At 39.2% G+C, this 22770-nt stretch overlaps 5 protein-coding genes and 2 long non-coding RNA genes across 16 annotated transcripts in view; 3 read left to right on the top strand and 4 right to left on the bottom strand.

Annotated features, from left to right (window-relative positions):
- The window catches only part of LOC132201400 (nitric oxide synthase-like protein), a 39783-nt gene extending 39638 nt beyond the window's left edge, over positions 1–145 (bottom strand). For all 7 annotated transcript variants that reach the window (XR_009442263.1, XM_059627553.1, XM_059627555.1 and 4 more), the window contains exon 1: positions 28–145. The gene's annotated coding sequence lies outside the window, so the exon portion shown is untranslated. The remainder of the gene's footprint in view (positions 1–27) is intronic.
- LOC132201406 (uncharacterized) lies at positions 136–8896 on the top strand. Of its 2 annotated transcripts, none has more exons than XR_009442264.1 (3): positions 136–269; positions 7254–7752; positions 8850–8896. It is a non-coding gene; the product is annotated as an uncharacterized LOC132201406 (long non-coding RNA). The 2 variants fall into 2 exon arrangements; XR_009442265.1 differs by lacking the exon at positions 136–269 and adding an exon at positions 2752–2863.
- Positions 8897–9634: 738 nt separating this feature from the next.
- Positions 9635–10996, bottom strand: LOC132201405 (coiled-coil-helix-coiled-coil-helix domain-containing protein 2). Its single transcript, XM_059627564.1, has 5 exons — positions 10920–10996; positions 10779–10862; positions 10493–10649; positions 9961–10192; positions 9635–9852 (listed from the first exon to the last, which is right to left on the bottom strand). The coding sequence occupies exons 2-5, from the start codon at positions 10814–10816 to the stop codon at positions 9839–9841; spliced, it is 441 nt and encodes a 146-aa protein (XP_059483547.1). The 5' UTR covers positions 10817–10862; positions 10920–10996; the 3' UTR covers positions 9635–9838.
- A 46-nt stretch (positions 10997–11042) lies between these two features.
- On the top strand, positions 11043–13697 carry LOC132201404 (merlin). The gene is made up of 4 exons (XM_059627563.1): positions 11043–11163; positions 11334–11799; positions 11917–12474; positions 12585–13697. The coding sequence occupies exons 2-4, from the start codon at positions 11365–11367 to the stop codon at positions 13425–13427; spliced, it is 1836 nt and encodes a 611-aa protein (XP_059483546.1). The 5' UTR covers positions 11043–11163; positions 11334–11364; the 3' UTR covers positions 13428–13697.
- Positions 13582–16057, bottom strand: LOC132201407 (uncharacterized). 2 transcript variants are annotated; one of them, XR_009442266.1, is made up of 3 exons: positions 15675–16057; positions 15345–15601; positions 13582–15268 (listed from the first exon to the last, which is right to left on the bottom strand). It is a non-coding gene; the product is annotated as an uncharacterized LOC132201407 (long non-coding RNA). The 2 variants fall into 2 exon arrangements; XR_009442267.1 differs by having other exon boundaries at positions 13582–15264.
- Positions 13914–17091, top strand: LOC132201402 (phenylalanine--tRNA ligase alpha subunit). The gene is made up of 9 exons (XM_059627559.1): positions 13914–14005; positions 14232–14374; positions 14437–14574; positions 14639–15072; positions 15140–15255; positions 15310–15630; positions 15683–15905; positions 15971–16072; positions 16282–17091. The coding sequence occupies exons 2-9, from the start codon at positions 14234–14236 to the stop codon at positions 17042–17044; spliced, it is 2238 nt and encodes a 745-aa protein (XP_059483542.1). The 5' UTR covers positions 13914–14005; positions 14232–14233; the 3' UTR covers positions 17045–17091.
- Positions 17084–22707, bottom strand: LOC132201403 (rab5 GDP/GTP exchange factor). 2 transcript variants are annotated; one of them, XM_059627561.1, is made up of 11 exons: positions 22575–22707; positions 19502–19717; positions 19298–19413; positions 18897–19136; positions 18713–18842; positions 18269–18623; positions 18077–18208; positions 17915–18025; positions 17721–17852; positions 17440–17663; positions 17084–17377 (listed from the first exon to the last, which is right to left on the bottom strand). In XM_059627561.1, the coding sequence occupies exons 2-11, from the start codon at positions 19702–19704 to the stop codon at positions 17182–17184; spliced, it is 1839 nt and encodes a 612-aa protein (XP_059483544.1). In that variant the 5' UTR covers positions 19705–19717; positions 22575–22707; the 3' UTR covers positions 17084–17181. The 2 variants fall into 2 exon arrangements, with proteins under 2 accessions (XP_059483544.1, XP_059483543.1); XM_059627560.1 differs by lacking the exon at positions 22575–22707 and adding an exon at positions 19799–19940.
- Positions 22708–22770: the final 63 nt, after the last annotated feature.

Below are 22770 nucleotides of genomic sequence, written 5' to 3'. Positions count from 1 at the left end.
GCGAAAAGTAGCATGTAAACAACTCACGTGCTGTTTTGGTTGGTTTTTGCCGTCTCTTGGCAGCTGTAACCGCAGCTAAGCTCGGATTTCACTTGCGATTTTTCACTCGGTCGCCGACCAACTGAGCATCTACATTCAGAGCCGAAGCTGTGCTCCCCAACAGGTCGCTTTATCTGATCTGCAGCGTGTGTAAACTGGCCGGCCTGGTGGCGCGTCAGTGCCGAAGCTGCTTCTCGTCCGCCAGCAGCACCCGCTTGTGCACCTGATCGGTGTGTATTTATTTATTTGTTGCGCCGCTCCGAAAAGCCATTGTTCCTCCTCCGACGACGTCTGTTGTTGTAGTGCACAAGACACACGAGTTATTTTCTCCAGAAGCCCTCTCTGTCCGTTTGTTTTGACCATCTCGGCCAACTCCAATTCTCGGTTCTCTGCTGGTTCCGCGGAAAGCAGCCGAATGGCCCACGCAGAACAAACAAAATAAATTTTTGTTTGGACGCGCGTTGCCGGATTATGTGCACTAATATCCCGAGTCTAAGTGCGCCGTAAAACTGCTCTCCTCTCCCTTTCTTCGTTCTCTCTCTTCTCCGAGGCAGATTTGAGTTGTTGGATTTTATGTTTTATTCAGAAGTAAAGCACCAGCGAAAATTTAATATCAAAAGATGGTGGCAGACAAAACTGCTCTCGAGTGAAAACTCGCCTTGAAATTTAAATGCATAATACCATCTGTCTGTTGAATGGAAAGTTGATTTGACCAAGATGTTTGCAAACATTGAGATTACCCTCTCTCAGAAAATTTTTCTTCAATTAATTTCTCACAAAAGTAATTTTATACACCCCATTAAAAAATTTCATTACTTTTTCAATCGAAATTTTATAATCTCTACTAGCAATCAATTTTTTTCTATTGTGGGAAGAAATTCCTGCTGATGGATATAATTTACTAATAAATTACAATTCAAACTTTCACATTAAAATAAATCTACAAAATATACCTCCTTTTGGTCGTTTAGTTAAATTTTTATTATAAGGAAAAAATTGGATTTTTAATATACAATTTTAACTTCATTCAAGGAGCATAAATTACCATCAATGTTTAATTTCTGTGAGCACTTAGCCGGATTTACAAGAATATAATAACGATAATAACAACTGTGCTCTGCTGCGCGTCAAAACAAGTAAATACCATGCCTCTTTTGTAAGTTTGTTCTCCAGCGTCTCGTCCCCAGGGACCACCTCGTTGACTACGTGCTGGCGCTCTCTCTCTCTCTCGAGATAATTATCTGAATAACAAACTCGCTACACAGAGTGGAAAATTAGTCGACCTGCTCATGTTATTGAGATATTTAGCACCGTTTTAACTAACCTTTATCTCTTTCGCGCGTAAAGCAATTTAACTGTCTGCACATGAAAATAAAAAACTCATGTGATAAAAGTAAACGAAAAGGAAAACTCACGTATGTATGTGAAACAAAAATAGTAAAAAGAAATGGAAAAAACGGATAATTTAAAAAGGGGGTGTTTTATCAGTTTTTTGACATGTCAACTAAAATTTTGAAATTCTGAACAGAATTTGATAATTTTTCAAGTTTAGATAATGAAACATATGTTTCTTGTTTTTTTTTTAATCACTTTTTAACGTCGTTATAAGTCATTTGAGATTTCTTAAAACGCCCAGACCATTTTTCAAGCAAAAATTCCACACATACACTTTTTATCACTTTTTCCTTAAAACCTTTTAATTTAAATTTTAAATAAATCTCATAAAAAGTAAGCTATTTTATTTTAAGTATGAGGCTGGGAGCAGATCAAATCAATCTTAATTAATTATAATTGCAAAGTGTCTTAATTGATCTTTAGGCAGTTACTGCCTCTAATCCTTGATATTAACATCTAAGATGTTGAGACGATTTTAAACGCTTTTAAATTTCCCATCAGATTTTATAATCAAGCATTTCAGAATGATCGGAAATCTCTGCTTTGATCGCCCAAGTGGAAAGTCAGGAAACAAAAATCGGCGTGACAGAAACCGCGGCGGCACGCCCAAAGCATCTCTGATATTGAAATCTTGTTTCAAGTTTCGTAAATGTTTAACGGAAGTTGTGGTGCGGAAACTTTGTTGAAATTTGCACTGCTCGCCCCTGGCCGCAAATTGCAGTTTAATCGCCGGTCGTTCGTCTTTGCGCACGAAAAGTTGGCGGAAAAGAAAAGCGGGCGGTCTTGCAACAGGATCTCGACGAGAGTGCGTGTTAGAACAATAGTGAGACATTATCGCGGCTCAACGACTCGGCGTCCGTCGCTTGCCGAGCCGAGAGGGCGAATTTATATCTGGGTGCATCTCCCTTGTCCCCCTCGCGCATCATGAGCTGTCGCCCGCAGCCTCACAACCACTCCACCGTGCTGCAGCTAAATTGCAGAAAACTTTTGCCGAAGGGCTCCTAATTTGATTGATTGGCGTCGCGGTTTTTGCTTTCGGAAGAAGGGTTGATCTCTTCGAAAGATTCGCCGAACGAAGAGTGGCTGTGAAGACAGATAGGCGACGCGCATCACTTCTCTGTCGAGCCGGTTGCCTGCCTACGAGATTCGGTGACGTTTTGGGAACAGAAAAACAGATGAGTGTATCTTTTAAAAAATTGCAAAATATTTTGTTTATGCCAAAATAAATTATAAGCTTACATCTTTATTTGCATGTTTAAAAAAAATCTATAGATATTGTTTGGGAAATTATTCAATGAGGAAATGAAAAGAAGTAACGTCTTTAGGGGGAAAGAACGCTTCCTAGAAAGAGCTCAAATCATAATTCGAATTCACTTTGAGGGACATAATGCTGAAGTGCCCAACGAACAGGAATCAACTCGGAAAAACGGTGAGCCATTTTCGCGTTTACGAGGGCTATTTTCATATGGCCCGGCGGGGGTAGTAAAAATCCCGCTGCATTTTTCATAGGCCCGGCGGAATGAGAGGTGCTTGCGGTTGCCGTTCGTTGCTTTTCCCACGCGCCTCGCACTTTCGCCATCTCTTTCTTTGCTTTAAGAGCTTACACTGAATAATTGACGATTGAAATGCACACTGCCAGCTTTTTCACGAGACGTTTCACCACCTAAAAAATAATGGCTACTTAACTGTCTGATACATTTTCCATTAAAATTGTGCTTAAATTTGTATCACATTTAATGCCTAAAGAGAATGGTGATATTTTTTTATTCGCACATCAGGAACAACAAAAAATCGGTAAAAAGTTTTATTTTACCAGCAAAAAATCCATAAAAAAATTGGCAAACTTTTTGTTTTCCATGTTTTATGTTTATGACCTCATAACACTTCACGTCATTCTATAGTTCAGAAAGGCGTTGCGCAACTTTGTGCACCACATGGAAAATCGCACACTTCTTTGAAGTTCCGATGATACCTCATCGCTGCTCCTTACAAAAAGAAGGCACAGAGGCAGTCCCACGTGCTTTCCCTCAGAACACAAAACAGAGCCACAAGGAGTGCATTACTGTTGCTCTTGGAGAAAAGTTGCACGGCGTTTCTTTCTTGTCTCTTAGCGATCGTGCTCTTTTTATCCTCTGTGCCGTGATATCAGGGGAAAAGCTTCCTTTCCAATGCATATTTATCGAGTTTCCAGCAGGACCGCAACAAAATTGCTTTTAGCTGCTACATTTCTTTCTTGTGGTATTTGCACACATTTACATAAAGAAAAAACTGAAAAAAACTAAGATTTTCATAATTAAAATTATAAATTCAATCTAAATTTTTTGAATTTTTAGTTTTTAAATGAAGATTTCAAGAATAAATATGAATTTCGTCAATAAAGTTTAATATATTCTGCGAAATAAAACATAAAAGCAACAGATGGTAAATCAAACATTTATAACATTGCAAATCGCAAGAAAATATTTTTTCAATCTCGACATAGTACCTGATTCCGCAATTGCAAAATAATACAGATGTGTTATTATTTAAATATAAAAATTCCACTTTTTTCAACTTTGCACCAAAAAGCACCTTTTAACAAGTCGCTCTTTAATAACAGAAGCTTCATTTCAATTTGTTAAGCAACACTTCCGTAATTGAGTTGAATGACAATGACTGTGCGCCTTGGCTGTTAGGAAGCTAAATCAATTAATTAACTCGAGCTAATATGACAACAATGTGAATGGAGGCGTGCGTGGAGTTAAGGGAGCCAACTTGGTGTTTCGAAATGGCACTGCGTCGTTCCCATTTCTGCGAATGAAAATGGAGCAGAGCCGGGATAATTATGCGGCTCGTGCGTATTGTTCCAAAAGCAACAATGGACGTGCAGGCGGTATGTTTGCATGGTGTGAATGCATTTCTTGTAAACGTTCTAGGCGATTTAAACCGTGGGATGGGAAATTGTTTTTCTGCTTCGTTCCGCTTTCTTTTATGTTGCAAAAAGCTACATGAATAAGTATTGTGAGAATCGAAACTTACCAGAGCGAAAGCTGAAAAGTGTGTCGCTCTTCATATTCTCATTCTATGAGAAAAAGAACAATGTGCACAGAATGAAAAAAAGCAAAACAAACAAAACTTCAACTTTGAGTCCGATTCTTCTTTAAGCGTGTTGCAAAATATTGTAATTTTTTAACAGTATGTTAAGTAAACATAAAAACCAAAATACTGGCCAAAAATTTTGAAAATATAGCTTTAAGAATCAGAGAAGTAAAAAAGTTAAATAAACGGATATAACTAAACTGTTATAAATTAATACATTGTATCATATCATAGATCTTTAATTTCCAAAAATTTAATTTAAAATGCACAATTTTAAATTTGCAAAATTATTTTTGCCACTCAACGCTCTTTAGGATAAAAATATCAAATCGGTTTTTGGGGTGGAAAATGAAAGGCTACAAAAAAAATGTTTTTATTCAAGAAAGAAATAATTTTTCAGAATAGAAACATTGTAGGTGATTTTAGGCTGTAACCTTAAGGTCTTTTATGTTATTGTAGGTAATCACCAATTTTTCACAACCCTTATTCAAAAGCTTATCAACTATTTAGAAAAAGAACAAAGCTCTTGGAAATAATTGCAGAACTTCTGTTTACAGTGTTGCTCATAAATTTTGCTTTTTGGCTGCTTCACGGGTGCCGCCGACGGGGAAACGCGGTCGGCGGAGTGGATAAATCTCATTTGAGCAACGCGGATGTCTTAATATTTCTCGCTCAGCGGCAATTTCACCTCGAGGAATGGCGCAGAGCATATCAATCAGCACTCTTTTGGGCTCCCAGCATCCCCAGCTGCTATTTTTCCCCGCGCACAGCAGCATTTGCTGTGTGCCGTTGAGCAACGGACACAAGAAACCAGACAAATACATACGTCATCTTCACAACCTGCAATCAATTTTTCTTCCTCGTCATCAATTACTCGCAAACGTGCTTTAAATTTTCAATCGAAGGCACAAAACTAAATTAATATCATTTCAATTCTTGTATTCGCTCAAAACTCTGCAAATAAAAAACGGTTACATTGGAAGATAATTGGGCAATCAGCTCCAAAAAAATCCTACCAATTTTGTTGAAAAATGTGATAGAAATTTTTTTTATAAATTTAATAGAACTCTCTGTAAAAGGGCAGAATTTATTTTTTTTGCGAGAAATTTTGATAAGGATTGATTGAAAATTCAAAATTAAAATGAGTTATTTACAAAAATTTAATCCTGAGTTGCATGAAGAAAATTAATTGAAAGAGCAAAAATCGTTAACAAGTACATTATCATGTTTAATTCTATTTTCAATACTTTTTATTTGTTTTATATTTTTGTTTGCGAAACTCGTGAGGACCAAAGCCACTTAAGTCGCCCTTCCCGGCTTATCCCCGGGCGCAAAGCTTATTTCCTAAAAAGTATTAATCAGAGACGGGCAAACGTGTGGGACGAGAGGCAGCCAGCATCCAGGAGGATATGAATCGCCTTTGCTCGTCGGATTTCTCTGTTTCGTCGGAAGCATCAGCGGCTTTGTGACGCGAATCACATAAGCACGCGGGGTGCCCGCATCTCCGTAGAGAGCAGAGTCGGTGTGTATGTTTACAAAGGAGCCGTCGTCGGTTTTTCTTTATGCAAAGAAAGTTATTTACACTAGGATGACCATTTGTTTATACGTGTCATGAGGGTGCACCCTCTGCACTCCGCCGGAGTGAGAATTTAACTTTGTTCCGCCGCAATTTCGCGATTAAACCGAGTGCTTTGTGGCGACGTATATATGTAAAGAAATAGCGCAACGAGCGGCGACCGAGGTGACTTTTTGTTTTGTCAACCACCCACGCAGAAAATTTGCCTCGGTCCACTCTCTCCTCTGCTATCTCTCCATACATATATTGAGTTTTTTCTGCAAACATTGGCCTGCTGGAATTTTATCGCACAGGAGCCGCCATCAGCTACCGCTGCAGGTTTTATCGCAGCACTCAAAATTAGATTCGATTGTCTGATTAATGCTTTGCTGATGTTCGCCTGTCAAAGTGACGATTCATTGACGCGCCTAATTGTGGCCAAAAGCAATTATAAATTATAAGCGCAAAAGTTTGCTTCTGAAATTTCACAACCGGACAAAGTAATATGTGAATAGATTTTTTTTTAATTTTTGCACAACCCTTCCTGCGGCATGGTTTCATATAAATGTAAACTAGCGCCCGCGATAAAAAAAAAAAATAATTTTTTTGGTCGCGTAATTTTGTTGCCTTTGGTCGTAAAATAATCAAATTTGACAGGCATTATATTTGTGTTGGAGGACACTTGCGTCACTCAATTAGAAATTCGATGGAGTGTACGGATAAAGCAATCAAACTTTTGATGTTGTATGCATGCAAATTTCAGACCAAATATTGCAGGTCGACCGCCGGCTTGTGTGTTTCGCAAATTGGCTGATCTACCATTGAATGCCGCGCGCGCTGTTCGAGAGGCTCTTTGATGCATTTGAAAGCACCACAAATATCCGAACGAAGCTCTTTTTGCTGTCAAGATGCATGAATGCACGCTTTGAAATCGAATCCAACGTCGACGATCAACTTTGCATCTATACCCCGATAAAAATAATTGCAATGCCTCGCTGACCATTTGGTTGAAACTGCAATGTAAATTAACGCGGCTATATTATGGTGCATTCATTTATAAAAAATTGGCGTTTAAATAAACTCTAAAGGCTGGTTTTCACATTTATGTGTCATAATTGTGCAAGTTACATTAAAAATTAGTAAAATTAGACCGAAGCAGATAATGAATGAAGTCAACTTGTTACAGGAGCGCGAGTCAGCCGAGTGGGAGCGCTCGATCTTCACTGCTGTCAGCCTAGGGAAAGCCTTGTAGAATAATTTGTTAAACTAACAGAAGGACGGCCGATGATGATAAGAGCGACGAGTGCATCAAGTGTGTGTGCACAACAGAGGAAGTGATTCAAAAAGTCTTCGCCTACATCTCCGGCGATGACGCAAGCGGAGAAAAATCGTCGCTGCCATCCGAGTGTGCGGCGATGGACGAGTCGGTGCGCGCGGCCCGCGTAGATGGAGATTAATACAAATCCTCGTAAATAGTGTTTCCTTGAGCTGCGACAGAGATAACAACGTGACAATTTTGTATCGATAGCGACCCGCTGCGAGAACACCTTGTTTGCCATCAGCGAGACGCAGAGAACTCGGAAACGAAGAGGCGCAGAACGGCGAGGATCAGCAGATTTATCAGCCGAACAAAGCAGCCTGATTGGAAATTGCTTCTTTTCCAAGTCGTTGGAGGAAAAATACAGGTGAGCTCAACGGGAAAGCGTCTAGTCCAGCATCATAAAAATCATCCCAAACAGAACCTTCTTTATACGGGGCCTTGCTAAATATCTTTCAATTAAATTAATACATTAAAAAAGATTATAGAATCTCCCCCTTCTTTATTTTTTGTGAAAAGTTACGGATTTTTATAGAATTCTTTGCTAAATATTCTTTCATGTCAACAGAATAAGTAAGATAGAAAAGAGGTAAATAGATTAAAAAGAAATATCAAATTGAGATAAAAATGTATAATTTCAGGTTTATAACTTATCTCATTACACTGCAAGTTCACATTCCAATTATCGAATTCACATATCAATATAATTATATTTAAAGATTTTGAAATAATACTTTTGAAGATTTCAATCAGCCAAAGGCCCATTTACTTGAGATATCGCCGAAGAAGTACCACATAATCAAAGATCAGTCGCGACCGCTTTTACGAGCGGCGCACCGTAAAAATATTAATAAACAGCTCGCCGTCTTGTGCGTGCTCTGAACGCGTCGTAAAAATTACTTTTTACTGCGCGAAAAAATAATTTAGTGTATGTGCGAGTGTCGTGAGTGTGGCTGATCAATAATAAATAACAATTTGCGCGAGCGAAAGATTTATGTTTGGTGCGCGCCCCGAGGAGTACTTGCCGTTGAATAAGTTAGTGGCTCGCCGCGCGCGCCACTGCCTAATAGATATAAATTTCGCACCAACACACGCCGTAAATCATTCTTGCGTTGAGTTTTGCACCACGATGTGATGCGACAAGATCCTTTTGTGGCACAAACGAGCAATTTCTATCACGCGACTGCCACTTGTTGTCGTTAGCCTTTCTTCGAGATGATGATTCAGCAACATAAATACTGGGAATGGAATACCAAGAATATGTGTTACCAACACTTTTTGTTTATTTTGAGTCACTCTGGCCAGATCAAATTTCTTCCACGTTTTCCTTAAAAAACTTAAATTTTAGCGCCTATTTTGATGAATAAGAAACTAATCAAATTTATTTAATAAAAATTGTAATATTATTTACACTTAATTTATTCAAGATTTTTATGGTTAATATATTATAATCTAATGTTTCAGATGACTTTGGCAGAAAAAAGTATACGCCATGAAACACCACCTTCAAGGCAAGTTTAATATTCAGAATTTTTAATTAAAAAAAAAACACATTACGTGGAATTTCTCCGTTGCTTGGATCTAGTTTGCGAGTTATGCAGCCTGTTTGACAGCTGAGCCTTGCGGAATGCATAACTCATAAACACTTCAAACAGAAGATGCGGAGTCATGTTTTCTGGAGCTGGTCCAGTACTTTACATAATTATTATTCCAACCGACTCCAGACATAAGATTAAAAACATAATAAAATGGTTTTAAAGTTGTTGAAATATTAAATATAACAAAATGAACTTAAATTATTCTCGACTGTAAGGCAGAAAACTAGGAAATTTTTAAAAGGATATTATTTAATATTTTTTCTAGATTTGTTTCCGGATATTGGCTTGAAAGAGTGTCACTTGAAGTTTGGCATTCCAGCTCAATTATCTTAAAAATCGGCTCAACAAGAAAAAGATATGTTGAAGAAGCTCATTTCAAAGTAAACCCTCATAATTACAAAATTCTAATTAAATTAACTAACCATGAGAAATTAGAGAATACTTTGGCCATACGACCACTTCCAAGGACCAATCCAAGTGCCTGCGACGGAACAGAAAAGCAAAAGGTTCAAGGCAAGCATGGCTCTGCAATGTACATACGACCCTTTGGTTGTCAGGCTGATACCAAATGACATCAGTCGATTGGCGGTGCAACTCAAAGAAGAAGAGTATGATGAAGAAACAGATGCATGAGAAATAAAAGAAAGTATAATATAGTAACTGGCAACAATTTTTTCAAACCACTTTTATTCTACTGCCCATTTATCACTGGAATTCTTTGAAAGCCAAAACAGAAGGTATTGGAAAGAGGCTTGAGAAATTAAAATTCGAAACTACCACGGATAATCTTGCTCACTCTCTCTTGCTTGTGAATTATCTTCTAAGGTTGTACTCTAAACCAACAGGGACTGCATTTTACATCGCCATGTCTGTAAACAAATAAGTTTTTTTTTCAATTATTCAATTAATTTTTTAAAACAAAAATAATTAATTAATATTTTCTCGGCATTAAAATTAACTACAGAAATTGGACTTACGGTTAGCAGACTTGCACTGCCTAAGGGCCTCATTGAACCCGTCACAGAGAGTGAGGTCGCTTTGGTTCTGGGCGCATTGCAAGAATTGGCTAACTTCCCAAGCACAGGGGCCCTGGGGTTGCTGTGGGCCTTGGCCTTGCACGGGGGCAGCAGCAGCAGGTGCAGCAGCTGCAGGTTGGTCCGAGCTTCCACCGCTGAACATTCCTGTGAGAGCATGTCCCATGGTGTGGCCCTGAAGGAGAAAATAAAGATTTCATTCAATATAATAATAAATAATAGATTACATAACATAAAAATAAAGTAATGCGCGTCAAAATTTTCTTCTTAAAATGGACGAATTCAACTAATTAGGGCAAAAAAGGAACAAATAAAATACATAAATAGAGCGCAGTTGTTTGATTGCATGTAAATCTAGCTCATCTTCAATGAGAGCGCAATAAATTGACAGTTGTAGGACACATGGATTGTTACGTAACTCTCCGATTGATCATGTTTATGGGAAAACTTTGAAGAATATGCATTTTATACTAACCACGGCCGATCCGATGGCCACACCGCCAGCAGTGGCAGCCATCTGTCCCATCAGCGAAGGCCCCTGCTGGGGGGCTGCCATCATAGGTGCAGGAGGGTGGGCCTGAGGGACCGGAGCTGGAACGCGGGCTGGTGGTGGTGCAGCCCTGGGCGCAGCCCTGTAAGTAGACATTTTGAGAATTAGGCCATCAAGCAAGTGGAACCAACGAAATTTTGCAAAATTCTGAAAGTCGAGTAAAGATAGAGTGTGGTCTCAAAATCGACTGTGTCATCAGACAAAAACTCACCTGGGTGGAGGACTTGCTGACCTTCCGCGTCTCGGCATTGTGTCTTTTCTGGTGCTGTTCTGAGAGGTGACTGTTGATCTGCGTCTATAGTTGGTCAAATTTGAATTAGAATCGAGTTCAAGCAACGAAATTCGCTATTACCGATCGAGACTTTTCCACACGTGACGTAAAATCTGCTGCAAGAATGTCTTCCAATCTGCGCAAGCTCATGCAAGTTAGTGCTCTGCTCGACAGATGACGCCGTTGGTCTCGTTTGTTATTTATAGAAACAAAAAAACATGGAGAGTTGAAGTTAGGAGCGAGGAGCGGTTCCAGTGATTCATTGGCAGCTTTTCCTGAATGGCACAAGCGTTAATCAGCTTGCAAAATAGCCCATTCGCGATATGTAAGAAACGCTGTAAAATATTCCAACACTTTTCCTTTAATTTGTTTTTCTGAATCCTGTGAAATATCAAAAGAAAGTTCTCCACCTTGCTCCTGTTTCCCTCCTCGCACGCCCATTTTTTATTTTGTTACATATGAATTCCATTTTTACTTAAATTTTATGCTTTTCAGACAATAAGATGCGGAGAGACTGGAACTTCTAATGCCTGAGGCCCGCCTGGCAAAGATGCCGTTTCGCAAAGGAGCCAAGAAGTTCCCGGTCAAGCTGACCACCTTGACGGACGAGCTCGACTTTGAGCAGGACTGGAAGGCAACCGGACGCAGCCTTCTGGAGTTGGTTTGCCAATTGATCGGCCTGCGCGAGACCTGGTACTTTGGCCTCCAGTTCGAGCATCCCAATGGCTTCAACTCGTGGCTGCAAATGGACAAGAAGGTGCGTGACCAGGTCGGCTCTGATAATACGTCACCGGTCAGGGTCATGCTGCTTGCCAAACTTTACCCAGAGAATGTAGCCGAGGAACTGCTGCAGGAGATCACACAGCACCTTTTTTTTCTTCAAGTGAAACAGGCCATTCTCAGCATGGACATCTATTGCCCACCAGAAACCTCGGTTTTGTTAGCCTCGTATGCTGTCCAGGTAAATATTTATAAAAAGTTTTCCAGTTTTTTTTTTTTTTTTTGTTAAAGATTTTGTTAAAATTAATCTAAATTGAATGGAACCAATCCAAATATATTATTTAAATTAAATTTCTAGGCTCAATATGGTGACTATGATGAAAACACGTACCAGCCTCGCATGCTGACCAGTGCCGAGTTATTACCACAACGAGTGATCAGTCAGTATCAGATGACCCCTGAAATGTGGGAGGAACGAATAAAAATTTGGTATGCTGACCATCGTGGCATGGCGCGCGACGAAGCCGAAATGGAGTACCTGAAAATTGCGCAGGATCTCGATATGTATGGAGTCAGCTACTTTAGCATCTCCAATAAGAAAAACACAGACCTCTGGCTCGGTGTGACCGCCCTTGGGCTCAACATCTACGAGAAAGACAACAAGTTGATCCCCAAGACGTCGTTTGCATGGTCTGAGATCAGAAACGTCAGTTACGATGACAAAAAGTTCTCTATCAAACCAGTGGACAAGAGTGCGGCAAATTTTGTGTTCCTTTCGAAAAAAGTCAGAATGAACAAGTTGATCTTGGACTTGTGCATCGGCAACCATGACATGTTTATGAGAAGACGCAAACCAGACACTGTAGACGTCCAGCAAATGAAGACGCAGGCCAAGGAGGAGAAGCTTCGTAGACAAGTAAAAATGTTTTTTTTATTTCTCAGAATAATTAATAACTCGAATTTCTCAGAATTGAAAGAGAAAAAATCATTTGGAAATGCTATAAGTGCAATACTTTTATGTTTCAGATTGAAAGAAATAAATTGTCGAAAGAAAAGCAGCTACGAGAGGCAGCAGAGCGTGATAGGAGTGCTCTTGAAGAACGCCTTCTACAGTATCAAGAGGAGATTCGTTTAGCAAATGAAGCACTTCGACGGTCAGAAGAGACAGCCGAGTTGCTGGCTGAGAAGTCAAGAGTTGCAGAAGAAGAGGCAATGCTTTTGCAGCAGAAAGCGTCTGAGGCCGAACAAGAAGTAAATCGGATGCGTCTGAATGCCATGAAGACTGAAGAGGAGAAGAACCTTCTGGAAAGGAAAACGAGAGATGCTGAAATTCTAACTGCTCGGTTGGTAGAGGAAAGTGAACGCAGGGCCATGGAGGCTGACAAGCTCAAGGATGAGTTGACGAGGGCTCGCAAGGCAGAGAAACAGGCCAAAGAGCGCCTGCAGACGTTCCTCACCAGGAACACCCTGGTGCCAACATTGTATTCGGAGCCGTCGGCACAGACAACCAAATTGGCGCAGGATCTGAGTGCCTTGGCAATGACGTCGCCTGTGTCTCCAATCGGTAATACAGGAGTGACGTCAAGTTCGTCTAGCTTCGAGTTGGTGTGTCCGGACTCTGACGTAGAGCAGCTGTCCCTGGAGATTGAGAAGGAGCGGGTAGAGTACCTGGAGAAGAGCAAACACCTTCAAGAAGCACTCAGGTCGCTCAGAACGGAAATCGAGGTGCTGAAGGTGGGAGAGAAAAATTGCTCGTTGGATGCGCTACATGCTGAGCAAATTCGGCTCGGTGAGGACAAATACTCTACGTTGAGGAAGGTGAAGTCGGGATCCACCAAAGCCAGGGTGGCCTTTTATGAGGATTTGTGAATGCTGACAAGCCAAAGATTGCCATATTATATTTTGTTTGTGAACATTTTCATGTTATATAAGATCATGTGCCTTTACAATCTCAAAAGCAGCTTTCAACAGTATTTTATTTTTTATTATTACATTACATTTTTTTCTTTGTAAAAAGTGCAATTTCTAGTATGTAATTAATAAGTGACCTTCTGTGAAATATTCAAGCCGCCCTAATTGTATCATGCAGCATTTTTAACTGTGAAATTGAATTATTTATTAATAATTACACAAGCATAAAAAATTGTTTTATTTTATTTTTACTTTAAAACGATATTTAAATTGTTTATTTCTTTTTACCACTTTTTACTATAATAAAAATTACAAGTCTGGTATATAATTCCAATTTCAAAAAACAAGCAAAAAATCAGCATTTTCAACCAGGATTGAAAATTAATTATTGCACTTGCTAAAGCCCTCTGTTGAATTAAATAAGAACTACAAAAGGGGGCGTGAAACAGGCTGATTTTCTATTTTCTTCGCCTCTCTGATGATGAAAGTGTGATGAAAGGAATCCACGTGTGACAGTTGTTTTGTCGTGATATCAAGTAAGATTTAGCCAAAATTTGCAAATTTAAGACATCATCTCAAAATAATTTCTTATATTATTAAGATTAAATGTAGTTGGGACAATCCTTAATATTATATTGGACCCTATTGTATTACATTTTACATGCAGATCAGCAATCAAACGCTTTTTTTAAGAACTTTTATTTTCTTGCATTTTCTTCTCTCTTGATCCTTGTTTTAATATTCTGTATTATCTGTTTCAAGAAATGAGTGTTACGCTCCCGGAAAAGATCCTTCAGTACCTTGATTCCAAGGGAAAAGGAGATTCACTCCTGCTGGCTGATGAATGGAAAGAGGACAGTCAAAAAATTGTTGGAGCAATCAAAAGTCTTGAAGCTTTAGGAAACGTAAATATCATCAAGAAATATATTTTACAAATGTATATAACTTAAATTTGTCGCGTCTTCAGGTCATAGCCGTAGAGCAGTACACAAGAAAACAATGGGAGCTGACAGCAGAAGGCAAATTGGTTGCCGAAAAAGGTAGTCATGAGGCCGTAGTTTATAATGCAGTTCCAGACAAAGGGATTCCTCAGCCTGAGCTTATGGTATGCTAAAAAATAATTACCTTACCAGAATATTTTAATTGAATATCTGAATTAATTTTTGAAGAAAGCACCGAACGCAAAAGTTGGATTCAGCAAAGCCATGTCTGCTGGCTGGATTGTGATGGACAAGTCTTCCGGACAGCCCATTATTAAAAAGAAGGTGGCCAGCATTGATGACGTTGTGCAAATCAATTTGTCTCAACTTCAAAAAGGAGTTGACAAGATTAGTGATGAACAGAAACAAGAGTACAAGAAACGGAAGCTTCTCCAAGAAGTTGTGGTCAAAGGTTTTCATCTTAGCAAGGGGCCAGAGTTCAACCTGTCCATTAGTAAACCTGAAACTGACCTTACTCCTGAGATGATTGCGCAGGGCACGTGGAAATCAAAACAATTCAAGGAGTACAATCTAGGCGCCCTTGGAGTTCCACCTCCTTGTGGACATTTGCACCCCCTGCTTAAAGTTCGGGCCGAGTTCAGACAAATCTTCCTTGAAATGGGGTATATTAAAATTAACTATTTTATATTTTATTGTTATCGTTTTAATGTCTGAATTATTTACTAATAGATTCACCGAGATGCCTACTAATAATTATGTCGAGAGCTCTTTCTGGAACTTTGATGCCCTCTTTCAACCCCAGCAACATCCAGCCAGAGACGCTCATGATACATTTTTCTTGTCAGGTAGATTTGCTAACTTGAAACAAACAATTTTAAAAATAAAAAATAAATGTACAGACCCTAAGGAGTCTTCAAACTTCCCAATGGATTACCTAGAAAAGGTTAAGACCGTCCATAGCAAGGGGGGCCATGGTTCACAGGGCTATGGTTATGACTGGAAAATTGGTGAAGCTCAGAAAAACCTGCTGAGAACCCACAGCACAGCGGTCAGCGCTCGGATGCTTCACAAGTTGGCAAAGGAGGGCTTCAGACCGGTGAAGTACTTCAGCATCGACAGGGTGTTCCGAAATGAAACCTTGGACGCAACCCACCTTGCAGAATTCCACCAAGTAGAAGGCGTGATTGCTGACTATGATTTGGGGTTGAGTGGACTGATTGGTAATAATTCTTCCTATTTGAAAATAAAGAGTTTTCTAAATTACCTTTCCAGGCGTACTTTACGAGTTCTTTAAGAAACTGGGCATTGAGAAGCTTTACTTCAAGCCAGCATACAATCCTTACACAGAGCCAAGCATGGAAATCTTCAGCTATCATGAAGGTTTGAAAAAATGGATCGAGATTGGAAACTCGGGAATGTTCAGACCAGAAATGTTGTTGCCGATGGGCTTGCCTGAAAATGTGAATATTTACGGCTGGGGATTGTCTCTCGAAAGGTAATTTTCAAAATTAAAATTGAACTGGTGAGCATATATAATATAACAAAATTATAATCAATCAGGCCAACTATGATCAAGTATGGTATCAACAATATCCGTGACCTGGTGGGACCCAAAGTCGATCTGCAGATGGTTCACGACAGCCCCATTTGTCGTCTAGACAAGTAATCTTATTTATTAGCAGTTTATTTATAGTATAATTTTTATCTAAGTTCTTGTGCATGTTTTGTACTTTTGAACGAGCATGCTTTGCGAAGTTGTTTCAGTTTTGGAATAAATTTTGTGCAATGCAGTTGTTATCTTTTGTTGTTGTTTTGTCAACCCGCTCGATCGCTAGCAAAGTGGTGACACAGGCTTTATTTTTCCGGTGCAGAGATGATGACCAAGCTGAAGAACAGCAGCCATTGTCCGCGGTCAATGCCCTGGAGAAGGAGTGGGACAACATCACAAAACGGATCGAAAAGCTGCAGGCTACCGTGAAGAGTTTGCAATCAAAATTAGGCGTCCCACAGCAAACATCTGCTGACTGTGGCAAGTTTGATGTAACCATTTTTGCAGACCCAATGCATCCACCTCATTCAATCATCACCCTGATCAACATGCTGGACGAGAAGATTGGAGTGAGAAAGTCTTCACACTGTCACTCTTCGCTGAAGCTGCGACCTGACCATCTGAAAACAATTTTTGACCACCAAAGTTCTGACAAACCACCAAATAACAGCGTAACAGTGATCTGGAAATCTGTCGGAACAAATTTGGAGATGGTTGTGTCGCCTGTGGCAAATGTCAAGGTTACAGGCGAGGTCAATGTCCTACGCTACTTGTCCCGAGTTCTCGAGGCCAAGAGCCCTGACTTCAATTGGTACGAACGACTTCCTGCTGAGCAATCGTCACAAATTGACTACTGGCTTGACAAGGCTCACAATGCTATGCTCAAATCTGACACCCAGTCACTTCTGAAGACACTGGATCAGCAATTAATCAACAGAAAATTCATCATAGGCAATGATTTGTCTCCTGCAGATATTTTTGTTGTTTCAGTCTTGTCAAATCTAAATCTTAAATTGCCCAGGAATGTTGATAAATGGTACAAGCAATGTACACAACTTAGGCTGAGCATTCTTGGCAAAAAATAACGCTGCATATCAGGTCAATAAAATCCTAATGAATCTTGATATTGTAATTTGGGCTTGCATTATTTTTATTTATCCTAGTTATAACAAAACAATAATCAATATTTAATAATTTAATACTTTTGGAATTGCAAAAGAAACTATTTATCTTTCGAGCTATCTGGAACAGGAGAATTTCCAGTAGCGCATGTCACACTTTGAATATTCCAGCCCTGCGTGGAAAAGCCTTGGTACTGCTGGTTACTAGCGGGCATCTCAGGGGTCAGGGGGGAAGGTAAGGGCAGCGGCTGACCACTGGTGGGTGACAAATTCATTGCATCCAGCAATGATCCAGGCCTAGAGGAATAAGTCGGCAATCGATATTATTGTTGCTATTAAAGGAAGTTACTTCAAGTTACCCATGCTGTTCTTCGACATCTGTGTTTTCTGGACTAGATTCTTGAAGTGTAATATCGTAATTGAGGCCTCGGACCAATTCTAGGCTTTGCTGAGCAGCCAGAATATCTGGTGGCGGGGATAAAGGAGATGGAGGAGAAATTGAGACAGGAGCTGCTGGGGCCTCAAGTGGGGACAACAACTCAAGTGATCTTTTTGGAGAGGGTGCTGGGTGTGAGGCAAGCACCTGAGAAATAAAAATATGTTTAAACTTCAAATGCTTGATGAGAGGGAATTAACTCACCAAAGGTGCAATAGGAGGTGGTAACGTTTCAGCATGAGGGTTTTCACTATCTATGTTTGTTGGTTCTCGCAGTGATTTTAAAACCAGAGGAGACGAGTCAATTATTTGGTCCAATTTTTTACAAATTTCTTCCTGCATTTGAAAAATTTACATAAATTACCTTTTTGAAAGCGATCAATTTAAATTTACAGTACCTGGAATGCTAAAATTTCCTCGTGGAGTAATTTGGATCCTGAGAGTGTGTTTTGATTCTTCTGATCCAACTCTTTTAAAGTTGAAAGCTGCTCATTTATCACATGCATTCCCTTAAATTATTGTTTAGTTATAAAGCCTGGTAAAGAATTAAAATAATTCACCTCACACATGAGAAGGGCACTGTCCCAAGAGCTGATTGGCACCACTTTGCCGGACATGTACTGGTCAAACTCGTCAAATGGCATGTTTAATGACTCAGCAGTAAGATTTTCAACAAAGGAAACGGCACAGCACTGCAATTTATATAGCTGAGCAGTAAAATCTGCCAATTTTTTTAAGTTGGATTACCATACCAAATTAGTAAAATAGTATCCAGCTTCGCCGGACATTAGTCTGCTTCCATTGCAGAAGCGTGTTATGTAATTTATGTTGCTCTTCAGTCGAGGCGGATTTGCCTTGAGGACAACAAAAATTAGGGCTGGGAGAAATTCGTCAGCCGACGCAGGACCTCCCTGCGCCACTTGAAGCAGCTTGAAGATAGCACCGCAACACTTAACCACACAGCTCAACTTCTCGGGTGGTGATTTGGCAGAATCCATGCTGAGGATTTCAGTGATGGCCGTGTACACCAACTCACGCACTTCAGGATCTGTTTCAGTTATCCTGCAGTCCAAATGCTTGGCATTCACCCAGTTCAACTGCCGAATTCTACCAAAAATAAAATTGTAATGAAAACCATCTTGCAAAATAATTTTATGCTTCTTTTCAAAAGAAAAATATTAGAAGAGACAGCAAACCTGTTCTGAATTGCAAGGTCCTTCTCCTCATCAGTGGTGCTTGGAGGACAGAAGAGACTGGTGTAAAGACATGTCATGATGTATTTTTCACCGTAAATTAGAATTTGATCCTTATCTTCTGCACTAAGCCCTGTTGGACAAGAAATATTTACTCGGAGCATATCCCATACTAACAAATATTTACTCGAGTAAATTTTGAATGCATCCATCTTATTGACGAGAAGTTGATAGACCTGCTGGATCTGTTCTGCCAGGTCGTCTGCTGACCTCAGGTCAGCAACCGCAGCAACCTTTTCTACGTGCGACCTGCAGGTTGCTACTATGTCATATTCAATTTGGGAACCAATGCCCTTGAGGAAAAAAGCGTGCTCTTGTCTCAAGATTTCCAACTCAGCTGCAGCCAGGGTGATGCATGACGCTGGCTCTAAAAATTTAAATAAATCAAAATAATCCATTTATTTTGCTCATGTTGATTGGCTAAATAAAATTGAAATAAATACCCGTGTGATCGACTTCATGACATGACAGTGAGAGATATTATGAAATAATTATGTGAGGATTAAATTTAAAAAAATGTATATATACCTTTAGGACTGGGTGATTTCTTGAAGACACTGATCCCCTTTGGTTTCTTGTCAGTTTGCTGTCTCCTCTTTTCTTCAAAGCGCGAGAACCCACTGGTAGGAAAAGAACCCTGGTTCCTGCCCAAAAAGAAGACCAACATTTATTTTATTCTTCTGGTATGGAAGGGCTATTGGATGTGACTAATAGCCTCAATAAAAAACGTACCTGCTCTCGTGGAATGAATGACTGCTGGATGAGTCACTGTGGCGGATGCGCGACTCGCTCTTGGCCGCCCTATTTGTAAAGATTTTCCTACATTTCGAGCAATAGCCTTCCCATTGAGCGTTTCCGTAGAATTCACATTCACCGTTCTTGCACTTGAGGTCGGCCTCAGCCACCCTCGGCGACGGCCCTTTAGTTGCGTGCATCTCTGTCCGAAGTCTGTTCGTCGGATACACCAAAAAAGTTCAAGAATAATAATGCTTTTATTAAACGCGTTTGCGTACAACTACTAATACATACATGCTATACATACTAAATAGAACTAGGCGCACCACCTATCGGTGGACAGTCATTACAATCAGTTTGAGCGTATTTCAGCGGGAATATTGATGATCAGCCATTTGAGCAAGGGAGGAAAAAGGCGATCGAGTACAAAATAAACAGTGGTGTTGACTACAATATTGTGAACAAAATTTACATTTACATGCTTTGCTTGCAAAGTGATATTCCTTTTTAACACAAAATTTATAATGAAATCCATGAACTATTATTCTAGTATAAACATGCCTGTCCTGTTGAAGAGGACTTCTCCATTTAATCGGGAGTGTAACAATTGCATTGTGAAAATCAGGAGGAATATCAAACGATTTCATTTCTCTCTCGAATAACAAAGTACCAAAAGCAGGTGTGTATGGAAGATTATACATAGATTGCAAACAACCAATAAATGAATCAACCTCCAACATTAAATGCACAATTCTATTCTGAGCTGATTTATGTACACACAAGAGGCGTTTCAAATATGCATTAAAAACAAGATTTAAATTTCTGAGATCTGTTTGAGTGAGATAAGGCCAAGCAATTGTAATGCCATAACTGGCAATAGGCGCCACCTTTATAAAAAAGAGACGGATTGCTGCATCTACACTCAACATACGAAGTTGTTTTATATCAAATGTAGCCAAATTTGCTAATAATGTTCGAGATTCTACATGTTTGTTAAATGATTTCGCCGTGTGATTCAAAGTCACTCCAAGATATTTAACTACATTCTCAAATTTAATTTCGGAGCCTTTACAAAATAGTTTATCTGTGTTTTTAATTCGACCTCCTTTCCGAAACTTGACGGCAACAGTCTTCTGGGCATTGACAACAAGGTCATTGCTATCTGAGTACTCAACAAGGAGATTCAGTCCAGACTGAAGCATATCAAGTCGTTTTGCAAGAAGGGCAGTATCATCGGCATAATTGAAAATGACAACTTCATCTTTTAAATTTTGTTCGATATAAAGATTTAAATCAAATACATAAAAAATATAATAGAGTGGTGAGGATGTGCCACCTTGTAAGGTACCATTACTCTGAACAAATTTTTGTGAATTTGCAACTCCATCAAAAATTGACAAAAAATTTATGTCCAAAATAGTTGCTATAATATTGAGCAGTTGTTTTGGCAGTATTTGAAGAGATATCAGCTTATCAAAAAGTTTCTGCCGATTTACCGAGTCGAAGGCTTTCGAGTAATCGACAAAGGCAGCATACACTGGATTATTATTGAAATAAACTTCCTCGATCAAATGATTATGTAGTTTTTGGACAGCTGGGATTGCTCCACGTCCTGGCATATAGCCATACTGTTCAGCCGGAATAATGGGCTGAATTTCAGAGAACACACGACGAATTACAACTTTGTCATATAATTTGTACAAAACATTACTTAATGCAATACCTCTATAATTGTTTGGATCAGATTTTTCACCTTTTCCTTTATATAAAATATTCAGATTTGACAACTTCCACTGCTCAGGTATTTTGTTTAATTCTGCACATTTATTGAACATTTTTGTAAGCAGAGGCACAAATTCATATTTCGCAATGAGTTTTAAATGTTCATTTAACATTTTATCTGGGCCGGGGGCCTTACCACTCTTTAAATTTTTAATGGCTAGCAAAATTTCCTCATCCATGAATGGTATGAAAGGCGAATCAACATTGTAATCTTCAAGTAGGCTTGACAAGTTAAGTGAATCTGTTGCTCGCAAGTTCTGCACATTTAGAATGTTTGAGAAATGCTGCACCCAAGTAGACATTGGTACAGCGGATGTAATTCGTTTTTGTTGCGAGTTTCTCAAAACCAAATAGGGCGTTTTCTCAGCTTCAAGTATTAATTTTTCCTCCTGTTTTCTATTAAATAACTCTCTTGAATCTTTACACATAGCTCGATAATCAGACTTTGCCACTGATATAATTTCGAGAGCTTCCTCTTTTTCAAATTGCACAGTTCCTGCTGGATCAGGGTCAGTATTATTCTCAGAGCTATTTACTTGTAAAGTGTTAAGATGATATTTCCAAGACCGTATATATTGATGCTGCAACCGACAATCATTAGTATACCATGGTTTCGAAACCCTCTGTGATACACCTGGGGTTGCAGCAGAGGAATGTATTAATTGTAATATTTCTTCATATGCCGCATCAATTTCATTATTTTCAAGTTGATTCATTAATGAGTTATATGCGGTCCGAAAATTCAAAACAAATAAGGCCTCATCAACTTTATACACAGGCTTTTGCCTTTCATTTGCAGGATTTTGAGAGCTATTATTAATTTTTAATTTAAATTTGGCTTTAACAGGGATGTGTTTACAATTTTCAATACATTCTAGTGCAGAACAGCTCACTAATTCCATATAAAATGGATCATAAAATATTAAGTCTATAGTAGAACAGCCAATTCCACTAATAAATGTATAATCACAGCAGTCATTTGCTAACTTTAAATCAAGTGCTGAGAGTAGTTCAAGTAATATTATAGACTTTTTACTGCTATTATTTGCTGTTTGTTTACCTGCAGGGTCAATACGTGCATTAAAATCGCCTATTACAATAAGATTTTTATCCAGATCAACATATTGCAATGCGTCGAGCAGTGAGGTTTGAAAAACGTTTTTGTCGAGTTGAGGAGGGCAGTAAAAACAAGCAATTGTGAGTTGATCTAAAAATACTAGTAAACACTCATCAGTGAGTTCCAATTTTTGAAATGTGCCTACGGATGGTTTTACATAACAACTAATACCTCTCCTGATTTTTCCTCCTAGTTCAATTCCATATTTGTGATAACTATAATAGCCTGGAATGTCTACTACATCTCCGTCTTTTAAGAAGGTTTCACAAGAAGCAGCAAAGTTGAGAATTGAATGTTATTGAATGAAAAGGAGAAGAGGGGCGCGGCTAGGGGATTTAGAAAGGAAGAATTTTGTAATATACGTTAC

The sequence above is a fragment of the Neocloeon triangulifer genome, unplaced genomic scaffold, assembly GCF_031216515.1.
Source record: "Neocloeon triangulifer isolate White Clay Creek 2 clone unplaced genomic scaffold, ASM3121651v1 ptg000014l, whole genome shotgun sequence".
Taxonomy (NCBI): Eukaryota; Metazoa; Arthropoda; class Insecta; order Ephemeroptera; family Baetidae; genus Neocloeon; species Neocloeon triangulifer.
Note: the sequence above shows the minus strand (reverse complement) of the source record. Positions and strands in the feature narration are given on the sequence as shown.